Source organism: Anticarsia gemmatalis, chromosome 9 (assembly GCF_050436995.1).
Source record: "Anticarsia gemmatalis isolate Benzon Research Colony breed Stoneville strain chromosome 9, ilAntGemm2 primary, whole genome shotgun sequence".
NCBI classification, from domain to species: domain Eukaryota; kingdom Metazoa; phylum Arthropoda; class Insecta; order Lepidoptera; family Erebidae; genus Anticarsia; species Anticarsia gemmatalis.
The window spans coordinates 4,218,668-4,234,568 of record NC_134753.1 but is presented as its reverse complement, the minus strand read 5'-3'; the positions used below and the strand labels follow the sequence as shown (position 1 = coordinate 4,234,568).

At 32.8% G+C, this 15,901-nt stretch overlaps 2 protein-coding genes across 4 annotated transcripts in view; both read left to right on the top strand.

The window, feature by feature from the left end:
• Positions 1 to 15: 15 nt before the first annotated feature.
• Positions 16 to 3,917, top strand: Wwox (WW domain-containing oxidoreductase). The gene is made up of 7 exons (XM_076118150.1): positions 16 to 212; positions 286 to 523; positions 1,107 to 1,375; positions 1,765 to 1,944; positions 2,682 to 2,796; positions 3,144 to 3,284; positions 3,557 to 3,917. Exons 1-7 carry the CDS (start codon positions 124 to 126, stop codon positions 3,788 to 3,790), a joined length of 1,266 nt encoding a protein of 421 aa, XP_075974265.1. The 5' UTR covers positions 16 to 123; the 3' UTR covers positions 3,791 to 3,917.
• A 322-nt stretch (positions 3,918 to 4,239) lies between these two features.
• jvl (javelin-like) overlaps positions 4,240 to 15,901 on the top strand; it is a 74,129-nt gene continuing 62,467 nt past the window's right edge. Inside the window, exon 1 of one of the 3 annotated variants that reach the window (XM_076118821.1) lies at positions 4,240 to 4,637. In XM_076118821.1, coding sequence (XP_075974936.1) covers positions 4,572 to 4,637 — 66 coding nt within the window. In that variant the 5' untranslated portion in view covers positions 4,240 to 4,571. Of the gene's footprint in view, positions 4,638 to 10,955; positions 11,185 to 15,901 lie in introns of those variants that run through there. The other 2 variants (XR_012959628.1, XM_076118824.1) reach the window with 2 other exon arrangements.

The following is a 15,901-nucleotide window of genomic DNA, read 5'->3' as shown; positions in this document are numbered from 1 at the left end:
GTGACGTTACGGGAAAATAATGCTGACATATTATTGACTACTGACATCAAGTCGATTTATTTATTTACATTTTGCGTGAAGACTTAAAGTGGTACTTGTTATTATAATTGAAACACATTCATCATGCACAACATCGATTCTGATAGCGAAGATGAACTGCCGCCTGGATGGGAAGAGAAGTCAACTGAAGATGGAAACGTTTATTTCGTAAAGTAAGCATTTTTAAATGTGGTTCCCAAGTCAACGATTTTCCTTGTTGCTATATAACCGGTTGTTTTGCTTCAGTACTTGTACTAATAAAACTCAGTGGACACATCCGCGTACGGGCAGTAAGAAGGTGATACCGAAGGAGTTACCATTTGGCTGGTCGAAAATGTTAGACGAAGAAGGGAAAACGTTATACGTCCAAAAGGATACAGGGAATAAAACCTACGTGGATCCCAGGTTAGCTTTTGCTAAGGAGGAGAAGAAACATGTCCACGATTTTCGTCAGAGATTTGATGGATCTTCAACAGCATTTCAGGTTAGTATGTGTTTAAAACATTACATTATGAAATATTTTATTGAATACCTATGAGTTTTTAAATGATGTTTACATCCATTTTTGTACTTTGATTTGTTTTATGTGCCTGAAATATTAAATAAAATGAAATTATGCAATACTTTTATGAGTTTATCGCTTTTATAAGTAGGTAATAATGTATTACGATGATGAAATATTCAAGTTTAAAGTCTAAATATATCTTTTAATTGCCACTTATGTTTAATGTGACTATTTTATGTTGGAATACAAAGATTACTTGATTGTTGTTGAAGTTCTAGAAGCTACCATTGTGTTCTAGAAGCTAACAAGTATAAAGAAATCTATATAAATTTAAAAAATAAGATGTCACACAGGAACAGAGTATTCTTATGGGCTTTTCCCTATAATATTGTGCAATACAGGAAAGAAAACTTCTGTGGTTGTTTCATCATTTCTGTTCATATACCATTGCTTTGATAATACTTAAACAATAGGAAGCATTTTACTTTAACTTGATAAACAACTTCTCATACTAACTACTACTAATACTTTTGAATTAAATACACCTCTTCATGAATTACAGGTTCTACATGGAGTAGATTTATCAGGCAAATATGCCATTGTGACTGGTTCCAACATTGGTATTGGATATGAAACTGCAAAAGCATTAGCCAGACATGGCTGTAATGTGTTATTTGCTAACCGCAACATGGAAGCAACACAGAAAGCAATGGAAGAGATTGTCAAAGAAACAAATGCTTCAGAAGACAATTTAAAATCTATTCATTTAGATCTAGCTTCGTTACAGAGTGTTAAGAAATGTGCAGCAACAGTGAAAACGTTGTTTTCAGAGTATGTATAAAGTATTACATCATTTTTATGATATGAGTAAAATAGGAATTGTCGTTGATATTTTTTCCTGTTGACAAGACATTAACTGAGTAATAACCAGTTAGTTTTTTTTTATAATTACAAAGTTTTTGTAAGTTTATCTTGTCATTTGAATTATTTGATCTGAGTAGACAAAAAAAATAATTATTGTTATTATGAATACTTACAGGTTGCTAGGCAGGTTGCTGTCTGCCTAACATGCTGTATTTCAATTTCATTATTATGTAACTAAATAAAATGCTCAAATATTGATTGAATGAATTAATTAGTTACTTATTAGATTACATTATACATATAATCAATAAAAACATTAATCACAATTTTAACCATCTTTTTCATAATGTTTCCAGTCATCTCGACTTTGTGATCCTGAACGCTGGAGTATTTGGTCTTCCATACACTGAGACTGAAGATAATATTGAGACTACATTCCAAGTGAACCATCTCAGCCATATGTACTTGGCATTATTGTTAGAGCCACTGTGTAAGAAAGGATCAAGAGTTGTGTTTGTATCATCAGAATCCCACAGGTAAATAATATAACTAAAACTAGAGTGAGCTATACATTTTCATAAATTTTCTGGTGGATATATTAATGATCCATTAGATAGTATATAATATTCCGTAACATTTGATAGTCAATTTATAAGTGAGTTCTTATCTGTGGCCACTATTCTGTACATTGCTTCTTTTGTAAAATAATGGTGAGTAGTAAGTCAAAGCTGCAATGTATAGCATATTGGTTATGTAATTATTATTGATGTATACTAGTTGTCAACTGAGGTACACAATACGCATGCAGATCATGATATAAATGTCAGAGTGTATGGACTTTGATATCAGTTCTTTTATTTACTGTAGCTAGTTTCTCTATCACTATCCATGATCGACAACCGGCTAGCTATTGACAAATTTATATGAAAATCGGATCAGCGCCCCTAGCGCGAGCCGTGGGAACTATTTTTGCAATACATTTTAAATATGAAACTCTCGTTAGCTGGATTGTGCCGGCTGTAGAGAATCGCGCTATTCGTCCAGGCTCAAAATTAGTTGACATTTTCATGTCATAGATAAACATCAAGTCTTAGTCCCAGCATTGTTATTACTTGGGAATTGTTAGACTGTAACCAATTAACTATTGTCTTAAGTTAAATGTACATAAACAATGTTGAATTTTCCTTGTACTTAGTATATAATAAGCTGGGTTTTTTATATTAACAATAAAGAACAGGCAAATAGCAACTCTTATGCAATATTTTAATTTCAGGTTTGCGAGTCTCAAGAATATGTTTTCGCAGCAGAATATCACGCCAACAAAGGATTCCTATAGCTCTATGATGGCCTACAACAATTCCAAATTGTTCAATGTTGTAACAGCTAAGGTGATTTTGAAATACATACATTTAAGTTTCAAGTAGACTTATGCTGACTACTTTGTTAAGCTTGCTTCTAGACCTGCAATAATATTGCATATTATGTTTTAATCTCATCTTGTATTAAAACTGTCCAAAATATTGTACAGTATTAACAGGATAAACCCTGAACAGTCAATAATTTAGTGCAGTATGCCATATTGTACTAATATTATTGATCATCGAGGGCAGCCTTAGTTACATAATATTTCTATAAATTATAACTATTATTTATTTAGCTAGTGTATTTGTTATCTTTGATATCTTAATTGCTGTCTATAATAATTCAATAGTAAACTAAAATTCTATAATTTCAGGTGCTGAGTGAAGAATGGAGAAACAAAGGCATTTCTGTAAATTCTCTGCATCCCGGTAACATGGTTTATACCAATCTGAGCAAGTCCTGGTGGTTATTCAGATTGGCATTCTACCTTGTCAGACCTTTCACAAAGTCCTTGGTGAGTTCTATATAAAACCATAAGCATATATTACAAAATAATACCTTCTATAACTGCATCAAACTTTAGCTGCAATATAATACACCTTCAATTGAACGCCGGCACAATTGAATTTTACCGTAATGTCTACAACGATTTGATGCGGTCTATTAATATCAATCGATTGAGGAAATGTTTGAATCTATCACTACCGTACGACTACCGATAAATAAGGAGTAATCATAATATACCTTCGTCTATATTAAATATTTATTTATTTATTTATTTTGCAGCAACAAGCCGCAGCTACAACCATCTACGCGGCCACTGCAGCTGAACTAGAGGGAGTTACCGGGCTATACTTCAACAACTGTTTCTACTGCGAGGAGTCAGCCTTAGCGCGGGACAAAGACATTGCTCACGAAGTATTCGCCATGTCTCTCAAGATGATCGCAGAGCGAATGGGCACGGAAAACATTCAAAAGTATTTAGATAAGTATTCAGTTAAGAACACAGAATCTTCATGATTAGATATTGTTATAATTTAATTGTGGGCATTTTTATGATTAGGCCAGATGTTTTTTTGTATGAGGTGCAATATTATATTGATGAATATTATAAATAAATAAGATAATACAGAACAAGTATTTTTATTTCAAAATGCCTAATAACCCTGAGTTGTACCGTCAAGCCTAACTACGACTAATCAAAATCATGTCGAAGGCAGAAATTAATAAACAAGAACAAATTATTTCGCTTGTGAAATTGTTAATATCTGTATTACCTATACTATTTTTTATTTATTTGACCTGCTCACAATATTTTTTTACAACTAAACAAAGACAATAGTAATAAACCAAAGACAAATCCTCTCTTAAAGAACTACTTATTTAGTCGATTTAAGTTAACAATCGAGAATACTAAGTATACATATCCCTCTGCAACTACACACTATATAGTCTGTGGAAAGAAACATGGCGACTTTGACATTTTTATGTGTCAAGGTAAATTGTCAAGTGAAATAAAATAATTGTACGTGTTATCCTAAGCGAATTGAGAAAATATTTTCGCGTTTTTATTTGAATAACATTCCATTAAGCCTATTTTATGCGTGATAGATGATACCTATTAAATATTATAGTAACTAATGAAGAAAATAAACGATGCTTGTTCGGACGCTCCTAACGGTCATTGGATTTCCTCTAAATAATCGAAATTGTTTTGAATATTATAATAATAAGAAATGTTGATGATGACAATGATTGTGTGTGTTTATAAGACTTTGAAAAGTTAGTGATAATCGTCACAATGGGGGATAAGATGAACAGAGAATACTACGAGACAGGAGCCACAGCCTTCAACTACAATAATGTGGTGAGTAATTATTATTGCTACACTTTTACCTTTACGTTCTATGAATACTAATTCAGGCTTACTTTTATTCATTTCGTCATTGAATTTCACCTTTGCCCGAATTTGAAACCGTAAATGTGAAGTCGAAGTTAAAACTTAGAATAATAACTTGTGTAACATGTTACACCAAGCAATTTAGAAGTAAATTAACCTTGGAATTTGTGTAGTTAACTTAGAGACAAAGATGCCTGTAATACTGCGTTTGTAACACGTAAAAGTTTCTATTCATTGGTCTAGAGGTGTCATTATACCCCCCAGACACAGTATAATTAATATTGTGCAACCATTGTGTTGCAGTGGTTGGAATACTGTCAATTGCACTAAACTAAGAAGGTGCTATGTCCTTTTTCCTCTTAACATCTGTTATCCTTGTTTTGTAATCAATTAAACTGGTTGTTCAGATAAATGATAGAATATTGATAGAGCACTTAATATCTATGAAAATGGTTGTTAAAGATTAAAGAATACATAAAATTAATGAAGAGTGTTGTGATAGGTTATGAAATATATGACAATAGTACCTGAACATTAGAGGAATATTCTTGTTCTTAAGTCCTGTGATTCTAACTTAAAGAAACTTTAACTTGTTGCATTAATCATAATAAGATTTGTATTATGATTATGATTGCATTCTTCATAAATTATAACTAAATACATACCTACATAAATACACGGTTTTCCCATAAGGGTAGAGGCCAAAGAACCTTTACATACCTACCTTAAATAATGTTTATAATCTGTTATTAACATAAAATCACATGCATAACTTATTACAATCAATGCTTTATAGGAAATACATTTTCACAAGGAAATTCCACTGTTCCTGAAGCATTTATAATATTGTAAGCCACCTTGAATACAATGATTGTTTATCTAAGATTGTGAATATTAACACATGTATTTTTATCTGCATAAATTATTTGTCAACATTCAATGTTTTCTTTGTAAGGAAGTGGTAATTGACCTTTCTAAAAGCATAGACTAACACTGCTATCTTATACTAAATGACCTACTTGTTTTTGAGATATGTTTTATGAGTCATCTTAATATGAAATAAGTATAAATAACATTAAATAAGTTGCTTTTAAGAAACCTAGCATGTTTCTTAAAAACACTTTATTTATTGCTATATTTAATCTGTATTTTGAGAGTACACACCATTAAGTAAATCTTTATTTATGGATTATAATATGTGTACCCTATAATCCTAGCTACACATTTTTTTCCTTAGCCTGTTGAGTGTCCCAAAGGTGGGCAAAAGCCTCTCCTGTTCTTTCCAAGTCACTCTATCTGTGGCAAATGTTACACATTACAGATCTTAAATATTAAATTGTATTTCGTTGATTTATCTCTTCAAAATAGGGCAGTAATCTTTTCATAAGTCTTTGTATTGTGCTTACATTAGCCACTGCTTGAAGCAGCAATAATCTGTTGCTTCAAAGCTATTGTTACAGAAATCTATTTCAGCTGTTGCCAACTGAAACAAATTATTTTCAGACCCATCTGCAATTCATTGATGTTTTAATTCTGAATAGTATTGACAAAATAAAAATTTCATAATCTTATAACAACAATAGGTAATTGACGCAAGGAGATAAGCATGAAGATAATACAATCAACTTATTTCAACCAGATCAATGTCTTTTCATACTTTTTGTCAACATTAAGCTGGACTTTGAATGGCTTAGATCATTTTTGTAAAAAATTAAATGTTTGTTTATTTTTATTCAATAGAAGTGTAAGTGTATTTGTAGCTTTTAAATAGAACTTCATTACAAACAAAACAATCTCTTAATTTTGTTCCTATCAGACAGCCTATTTTCCCATCATCAATAGAGTTATCTGGTGGTAGTAAGAGTAATTCTTAAACTAATTTATGATTGTTACAGACAGATATAAATTGAGCCTTTAACAACCATTGTAATATCAATAGAAAAGGCTTAAGCATTAACCCACAAATACATCAAACCATTTTCTAGTTACCTATCTACCTACCTACCTTTATTACAGCCTCTCAAGGTTTGTTTGTCAAGATCTGTATCAATAAAACTTCAGCAACTTAGTTAATGTCTGCCTTCACAGCACTTTATTTAATCTAGCTACAGTGTCAGTTTACATAAACTTGAGTCTCAAAGTGCAAGCTAGTATCAAAGTTCTAAGTAGTTGAGAGCTCACCTTGCAACATCTTATCCAGTAAATGTTTAATGATGTCTCACTTCATAGAATCTTAATGCAGTTGCAGTGAGAATTTAAACAAACAGTTTTGAAGATAAGGAGGAAGTGTTTGATGTTTAATGAAATTAACTTGTTTTGCAATTTAGAACATAGCATGATATTTTATTTTATCATTTGTTCTAATGGTGAAGGAAAACATCATGATGAAACATTGCAAGCCTTAAAGTTCTTTAGTACATTTTCTTGATGGTATGCAAATTTCCCAGCCAGGCCAAACTGGTGGACTCCAGGCCTAATCCTCCCACATTTCCTTGCCTAGCATTGGGCCAGTAATAAGATAAGTTAATAATATAAAGTCAGCATGTTATGTATATAACAAAACTTTGTATAGCTTTAAGTGGCCCAAATTTGTTGAATCATATCCTCATTCCCACAACACATGTGTGTTTATATGACCTAAATAGACTTTATAATACTAATAATGTACACTAGGTAGGTATAAAAAATAATCTACAACTACTTGTATACTTGTTGTTGAAACCCAATTTTAGTCTTTTAATATGGAAGAGGAAATTTTAAATGTACAACTTTTAATATTCTGGGTGAATATAGTACTAGAATACACTTGAATTTGGCTAAAAACATCCCTAGGTATATACCTATGTATACCTAGTTTATTTTCAGTGAGGTATATAAAATAATTATTATCACTAGGTGCATATTTTATGGGATAATTAACTCCATAATTACGCAGGTATGTTTAATTGTTTATTGTTGTCTGTTCCTATAAATAATATTTAATTAATACCTTATATTGATCATAATTATTGTTATGTGACACCTGTCTCTGTACCTATGTTATTTTTAATTTATAATATTTTATATAAAAAAAACAATAGGTTTTCTAGAAATAAACAGAACTACCTAAATGATTTATCACATGATAAATGAGTATAATTCTATTCAGTTGTCAATGTCTAAATGTTTTTACAACCATGGCAAGGTGAGAGATCCTAAGATGTATAAAATAAGACTCCTGTATATCTTTAATTCGGCTTAGCTATCGAAAAAACGTGCATAAGTACGATATAAATGCATACTAGCACTACTTAACTTGACACATTCTGTCCCTAAGAAAATGAGTAAGGTCGGCCCTTGCGATCTTGAACTGGAAAAACCCTTAAGGTCAAAAGATAATTAATACCTAACTGATTTATAACCTAAGTATAAAACTGGAAAAAACATTTATAATTATCTTGATGTCAATAGTAAAACAGTTCTTCAACCAATTGTTTTTTAGCCATGACTTTCTCACTGCTGAGCAAGGGTCTCCTCCCTTCTACCAATAACAAGATTTTAATTTAATATATCTAGACAAGTCAGCTTTAGCCAAGTTCTAGTCTTTTTTAGAACAAAATGCGGCGTAAATAATCCACAGTTCACGTGTTTCTGACAGTCGTTTCGGCAGCGAGAAACCTGAAAAAAATATAACTACTGATCTAATCACAGGCTGTATACTCTCAGGTCAAACAGCGGTCAATGTGATGTAAACCAGGGCTGGTCAACATTTCTACATGAACATAAAACGTTTCAATGTGACCATAACATGTCGTGACTTTAATATTATGGCTAGGTGCGCCGACCAAACTAATTGAAATTATGCGGCTTAAGTATAATTAATACAATAATACACACTTTAATTACCATAATTCGATCAACTTATGTTCAGAATTAATTAATTATGAATGACGTAGTGTACATTTCGTTCGCCTGCGTCAAACATTTTTTTGATTAAACTGACCATAAGTATGTTACCTGTTGCGCCCCATAGGTTGAGAATGTTTTATGACAAGCTGATAAAGCAAACTTATAGACGTATTAAAGCTGGAATAAAGAAATTGATCTTAGAATACTGGGCAGAAAATGTTTATTCTTGATTTTTTTTCCATACATTGGTTAAAGAATGATGTTGAATGTGTGAAGACCCACCGAGTGTTTGTATGCCAACAGCGATGTCGGCGATACTGGCGTAATTCAGGAGGTCTCCAGTTATTCTTACTTCTCGAAAATCTTCAATCTGCTTCCAGTTGATACTACATTTACTGTATCAACTATAGTGCGATGCAACAACTTTCTACTGCAGCTTGAACTGATGGAGACTTTCCGTAGGCAATTCTTACATGCACCTAGGTCTTGACAAGTATATAAATAATAAAAAAAATCATATAAATATGTAAGGAATGTTTACTATGATGCATAATAATAATGAGACCTTGTATTTTTTATCGATCGTGAGCTTAGACAAAATGTATGAATGCATGGTACATTACAAAAACAAGCTAATATCGTTTTTTTTTACAAAAAAGTAAAAACTATTATGTAAAATATTTGATGTTTGTGCGCTACCTTCAAAACGAGTAAGAGGTGGACTCGCTACATTAAACACATCAAAGTAATATAATGTTGTAACTACCAACTCATGTGCTTACCAAATGTGCAACTCGAATATTTGAATTAAATGCCTACATAAAACTTGTTTCAAACGAAGCATGCAACGTCTCCTTAACTGTCAGATGCCGTAAGATTTCGCCATGATAAACTAGCTATGTTTTGTGTAGAAATATTGCGGATATTCAATGTCTACACATTCAGATAAGGACAAAATATGAACTTATCTGAGGAATCTAAGTACGAGCCCTGTTCCACGTTGACAGCAGTCATGTCTGCCTCAGATCACCATCTTTTATATGCATACGCGGATGCAACGTCATAATGAATACAAGAAAGCAAAGTGAAACTTCAGATTTACAATTGTTTACCTGAGTTGAACTCGAAAACGTTTTGTAAACATTTTAATTAGAAATTATTGTTGTTTATAAAGAAGACGTTGGCGACGTGAAAGTATGAAGTTAAAATTGCAGATCATACTTTATACTCAGTCACAAACTCTTACGTACGTAAAACGTTATTCTTCGTCTGGTTCCGAGTGCTTCGGCGCGGGAAGTAAAAAAATAACACGCCATTGTTCACAATTTTCTATTTTACCAACAGTTTGCCGATGAACAATAATAGTATCTTGATCCCACGGCGAGACAATACGATGTGGGCCAAGCAGCTGACACAATTTAATTTGCGCGAAATACGCCTCTGTACTTATTAAATGCAGTAATATCAACTTTTTAGTCCCACGCTTCCACCTGTGCGATGCATCGCTTATAGCCATCTACGTAGAGGTAGCTTGTTCTGTGTAAATAACTCATTTACATAAGGATTTATGAGGCTGGATAAAAAGCAAGCGCCCAGCATCTGCCGCCGCACAGCTGTCGTTGTGTTGCAACAAACCACTTATTTCGATTTTCGGTGCCTCTACAGAAACTTGTATGACATTAATCATACATTTAAAGAAGTAAATGATATTTAAACATGACACTGTTTTGATCTAGAAAATATGAATTTAACCTTCAATATAATTTCGTAGCCATAACTATACCATCAAATCTATCAAGTCTCAATCAATTCTTGCCTATATCAATTTAAGACAATTCGTAATTGTTGCCAATTATATAAATATATTTTTTTTTCGATGAAAAGCCAAACCTAAAAGTTTGGAGGTATACTTAATAAAGATTTTTTATATCGTCTTAGGTCGCATGTTTGGTAAGCTGCTGTCGGTGCCAGGTGCCAGGGTACCGCGGGCGGCGCGTTCGTGTGAACCTCCCCTCACTACGATAGTAGGTTGTATGTATCTCGATACTACAATCTTATGATTTGGGTTTTGTCGTGTCTTTTCGCGTTATGTTGAAAATTTAACACGAATCCAACGTTTAACGTAGTTACCACCTAATACACGGTAAATAGTGTCAGTGCATTAGTATAATAAACAATAAACTATAAATATTAGCGTCACATTGACCAGAAATTTGTCGAAAAAACCTCCAAACGCGTATGTATGGTATAGCGGTATCGACGGCGCAATCATAATAGATTTAAGACATGGTTTCGTGTACACTCGATATTAGCATTGTATAAGGTACGTAACCACCGATCGCGTGATAGAGGCAAAACCTATCTACCTAGTTGGCAATATTCAGTGTTCGGTTCTGTTCGCCAGTTCGTTTCAGACTTGCGAAATATCTGCTGCCCCGCGACCTCCACGCTTGCAATTGTTCCTTTTTAAAGTTTAATGTATAAAATGTGTATCAATAGTGTATCGTGAGAGGAGTACCATGAAAAAGGTCTTGTTTCTAAAAAAGAAAGTGAAGAAAACGGTGCGTGTCATAATGTCATGTTATAGATAACGTGTAGTGGTGCACTTAGCGAGAACATTGCACGGGTAAGCTAATCAGATACATTATCTCATACATATATTAAGTATATGTTGGTGCAAGCAATTTATCTACCATTACAATTTCACGTTTTTAAAAGAAACTGTTGCCTTGCCTAACTGCTGCATAAATTGGTTCAAGTGACCATTGCGTAGTTAATTACTACAAAAAAGTTAATTCCTCAATACCAAACGAAGGGCATTTAATTTGACTTTTAAGAAAAACTTAAAGCAGGAAAACAGTTTCAATTAATATGGTATTTTACCGATTTTGTTGCTAATCGTTGACGTGCGTAAAACGTGCTGGTGTCTGTGACATACCATCATCCATTTAGCTTGCGTCATTCGATCGTTCTAGTCCAATCGCTTTTTTACCTTATTTCGATTACATCAACTAATTTCGCGTTACATCGGTACCAGAAGCTCTGTGAAGATGGAAGAATTTCCATTAAAACGTAATGTTCGATTTGCGCAACGTTTAATAGACAACTGAAGATTTAAGACAGCTCTTCCTTCTAATCAGTTGTCAATCTACGTCGATATCGCAATTGATAGTTCATACCAAGTACAATGCATGATTTATCTACGATATATCTTTTAGCTGTGATGTAAACTCGTCAAATTGTATTCGATATGAAATAAAGTAATACAGACAATTATGTTATTTCACAAGTACCTATTTGTAAACATATTTTAAAACGTAATGTACATTATTTATCTATATTTAAATCAACCCCTTTTTATAGTGTTCCTTAATTTAACTCTACCAATCACGTCATTACGACGCAAAATGAGTTGCAACCGAGTTGAGACCGATTACAGATCTTAAACACTTAATCACTGTCATTACGAATGCAACAATAGGAATAAAAATACTTGTATATTATTCTTCATGTATGTGAGGTTTCCAATTCTTTTCAATATAGATTTCTAACCGCTAAATCGTATTCTGTTACGATATTATCGATCTAAAATATCGATTCTAGTTTGTACCGATTGGCGTGTAATCGATTCCTCATTTCTGGTGCAGTGCACATTCATTAGAGCCCGTATCCAACACAAAGATGAAAGCTTTGCCACTCATATTTTGCTTGCGTGTCTGCTTGACTACATTATTCGCTTTACAACAGTAATTAGTTACTTTCTCCGATTACATTTCCAAACTGCTAATAGATCGTAGACAGTGAAGTGAGTCTGTTCAACAATGATTTGACCCTAGGTCAAAATGGTTAGTGGCAATAATAACGTTATACACTTTTTACGGGCAGCGTAGAAATTGGTTCATCTTGATGATTAGGGTCTGGACATCTTACTGTAATGTAGCTGTGAAGTTAGCGACGCTATTGTTTTCAACAAATCCCGTTTAAGACGGATAAGAAAAGCACTTAGTTGGAGAGCTAATGCGACTAGAGCTGGAATTATTTGGGCAACGTTAATAAACAAATGCTTTCTTAGCTATTATTATTAGTATTATATTATTAATTTCTTAGCTACACAATAATGCGCATCAAAATATTATATTTCTCTGGAACATAGTTATTACGTGTTCCATTGATTTTACTTAGTGTATTGTTTTACATAACGTGTAATTTCCCGTCACTTGTCAGGCTTGCCTATACGTGGAAACCCTACATTTATTTGTGACCAAGGGCACGCTCAGTTGAAAGCAAATAATTATAAAGTTATTGATACTCGCCTTTCAACAACTTGAGTGGTTATTAATGCTTCAGAGAAACATTTAGTCTGTTATGTTTGAAAATCTTAAGGTACCGGTGAATTATATAATTAATATTTCGAAACTTTATACTCTCTGAGTTGATTGTTTGTCTACTGTACGGTAACAATTAATTAGCGTAGGTGTTCGGTAAACGCATGCATAATTAAGACTATATCTTAAGCCAATTAGTATTTAAAGGAAACTGCGCAAACATTTCGTATTAGATTAGTCTGTTGTCAGCTAAGTGTGGTTGGAATTCTAAAATGCTTATCAACCAAGATTATTGAAGATTATTGTCCTTTAACAGCAGAAGACAAAGCAATGGAGTCATCTCAGTTGTTAGTTATAATTATAATAGCTTTTAAATACGCGGAGGTGGAAGGTTTAACTATTCTGTTGTTGTTTGAAGGTCGTCAGTGGTCCTTTGTGACCGGAAAATGTAATGGGCCATTTTGCTCTAGAGAACTGAATCAAGAGTTCCGGATTCTGTAATCAAACCTTAGTTAAGTTGGGGATTTCCGTTTTTCGTTGATTTTATTATCTAAAATACTGCATTTAAAAACGGCACTATCACTTTTTTTACTTATTTGTATTTGATGCAGGGATGGATTAGAGATCAATAGATAAAATTACCCGATTATTAATTTATCTATTTTTGTGTAAAGCCAAAGTAAAGGAAAAGTGCGAATAACAGAATAAGAGAAAACTCTAGAATAGTCGCTAATAAATCACTGCAGGCCCTATTTCCATTAGCGATAAAACCAGTGCACATATGCGTACGCGCAAATAACGAAACTGCTTTCTAAATGTTACCCGCATTTCCGTGTCGTCACGGTGGTTGGTCGCTGTTGTCACCAGCCACTGGTAACAAACAGTAACAGCGGTAACCAGTAACCATCAGTGGTACAGTTGCCATGTACATACATAATTAACTAGCATCATGTACCTTGACTCGTAATTTGTGGGAATCAGCACATATTACAAAATGTATCATTAACACTGGGAAAACTGATTTATGCTTTTCCCTTTTTCTAATTTCATCGGAGAAAGGTTGATAATTTGATATTCAGTCTAGCCGAAATACCGTGTTTTATTATAACAATATTATTTCGGGACGGGTTCCATAATTTGTTACCTAAATTATGATAAAAAATTCTGAACAACTGCTCTGATTTATTTGGCATTCGTATTGTCACGAAAGGTATAAACCTGTATCATTTTATTTTACTTATTCGACCTCGAGACATACAGCCTAGCCTATTTAGTTTTAGTTATTTGATCCTTCCCACGCAGCTACGTTTAAATACAGTTTTTACAAAGGCCACAGTTGCTTTTGTGTGCAGTAAAATGTTCTTATTACGTGTTATTCGCATATTCTATTTTGAAATCCAGTATTGATTTTAAATATAATAGAAATTCCATTGTTTCATTAGTAACAATGGTTGAAAGGGAAGTTCTATAGCTAATATTATTTCTACACGATGAAGTCATTATCTGACATGTCTCTGATAATAAAACTACGCCACGATCTCTACATGATCTCTTTGTTTCTCTCATATTCTTGCATAACGTTATGCACGATCGTTGTATCTGTACACGTATAGAAATACTGCACACTTGACCTTTTCGTGAGCCATAACAAGGTCCTGCGGTGTCGCTTTACGAGGAAAGTTAGATTATCCCTAAGATTCTATGAACACAACATTATTCATTAGGTTCTTTTAGCAAAGCTGTAGTATACAGCCTTAACCAGGTGGCGGTTTCATTATGGTTATATTTAGATATCTTTCATTTGAGCGTGTAACTGTTCTTTATAATAAAATAATTGTTGGCAGTGTCAACTGCGAAGTGAAAGCCTTAGCCCATTGTACCTTTTACATACTATCCCAAATATGAAACTTGTTTGAATATAATTGGCGACCATTACTGTATTGTTTTGGAGACCATGGTATAAAATGTTACTTTGTCGCTTCACTGACATTCTTGACATTCCAATTTTATAATCTCAAGCCGCCTCTCACTACAACCCACGGGAAGATTAGGCGAGATGACAACATTTTAATATACATTTTATATTATTACTTTTTCATTAAATATGCATTAAAAATCTGGAATTTTAAGTGTATGCAGAAGACGTGAACATCAAAGTTTATTACTTTATTCATTATATGCATATTTTCTAGAAACAACGCGATATTAATTTTTGTTGCTGTCGTTTAAACTAGAATGTAGCGATATTTATAGACATTAAAAAATACTTTCACAAACATTGATATTGGAACGAGAAGACAATGGCGTGATAACTTACGAGGAGATAACGAAGATATTCAATAACAGTTATAATGGCATTTGTCATAATGAATAATTGAATATATGTATTAAACAATAGGTTGAATAATTTCCGTTACATAACTTACATTTAGTTTTATCTATCATCACGTTACTGATGATATAAACGGTCACCTAATGCTACCACAAGCAAGTATCCAACGTCAATCATTAATATAGATTTAATCGCTTTTAACATTCCACTAATTTGAAAGAGATCGGTCATAATGATTGAATGTTAATGGTCGTAATCTCATTTAATGATTTCGTGTATTTTTATTTGATATCAATCTTAACATGATGGTTCTATTTAAATTGAAGATAATGATGTAACGTGTTTTTTAACAATTACCCTATTACGATCTTAAAGTACACCAAGGGCTAGAAAATACCATATTGAATGAAGTATGAAGCTCTGAAAAGTATCGCACAGTAGGAATTGTGATATCTTTTTATTTAAAACTGTACGAATTGACTTAAAAATATGTGTTTTCTAAAACAACTTAACTTTGTTCTTTTTTTAGAAGAAAAAGACCTTTGCTTTGCCCGTATATCATTGCACTTGGACGTTAAATAAGTCAGACGGATAAAATTAGTTATTTTCGTAATGATATTTTTATATGTTTCTACATTTTATCTGATATTACGTTATTTTTCCCAATTTCGTTATCTAATAGGTGC

What these genes read in the sequence shown, in the direction of transcription:
- Wwox (XM_076118150.1), top strand. Translation starts at nt 124, where the DNA reads ATGCACAACATCGATTCTGATAGCGAAGATGAACTGCCGCCTGGATGG. An exon ending in GATCTTCAACAGCATTTCAG is followed by an intron (nt 524 to 1,106) that starts GTTAGTATGTGT and finishes CATGAATTACAG; the next exon opens with GTTCTACATGGAGTAGATTT. An exon ending in GTGAAAACGTTGTTTTCAGA is followed by an intron (nt 1,376 to 1,764) that starts GTATGTATAAAG and finishes TAATGTTTCCAG; the next exon opens with TCATCTCGACTTTGTGATCC.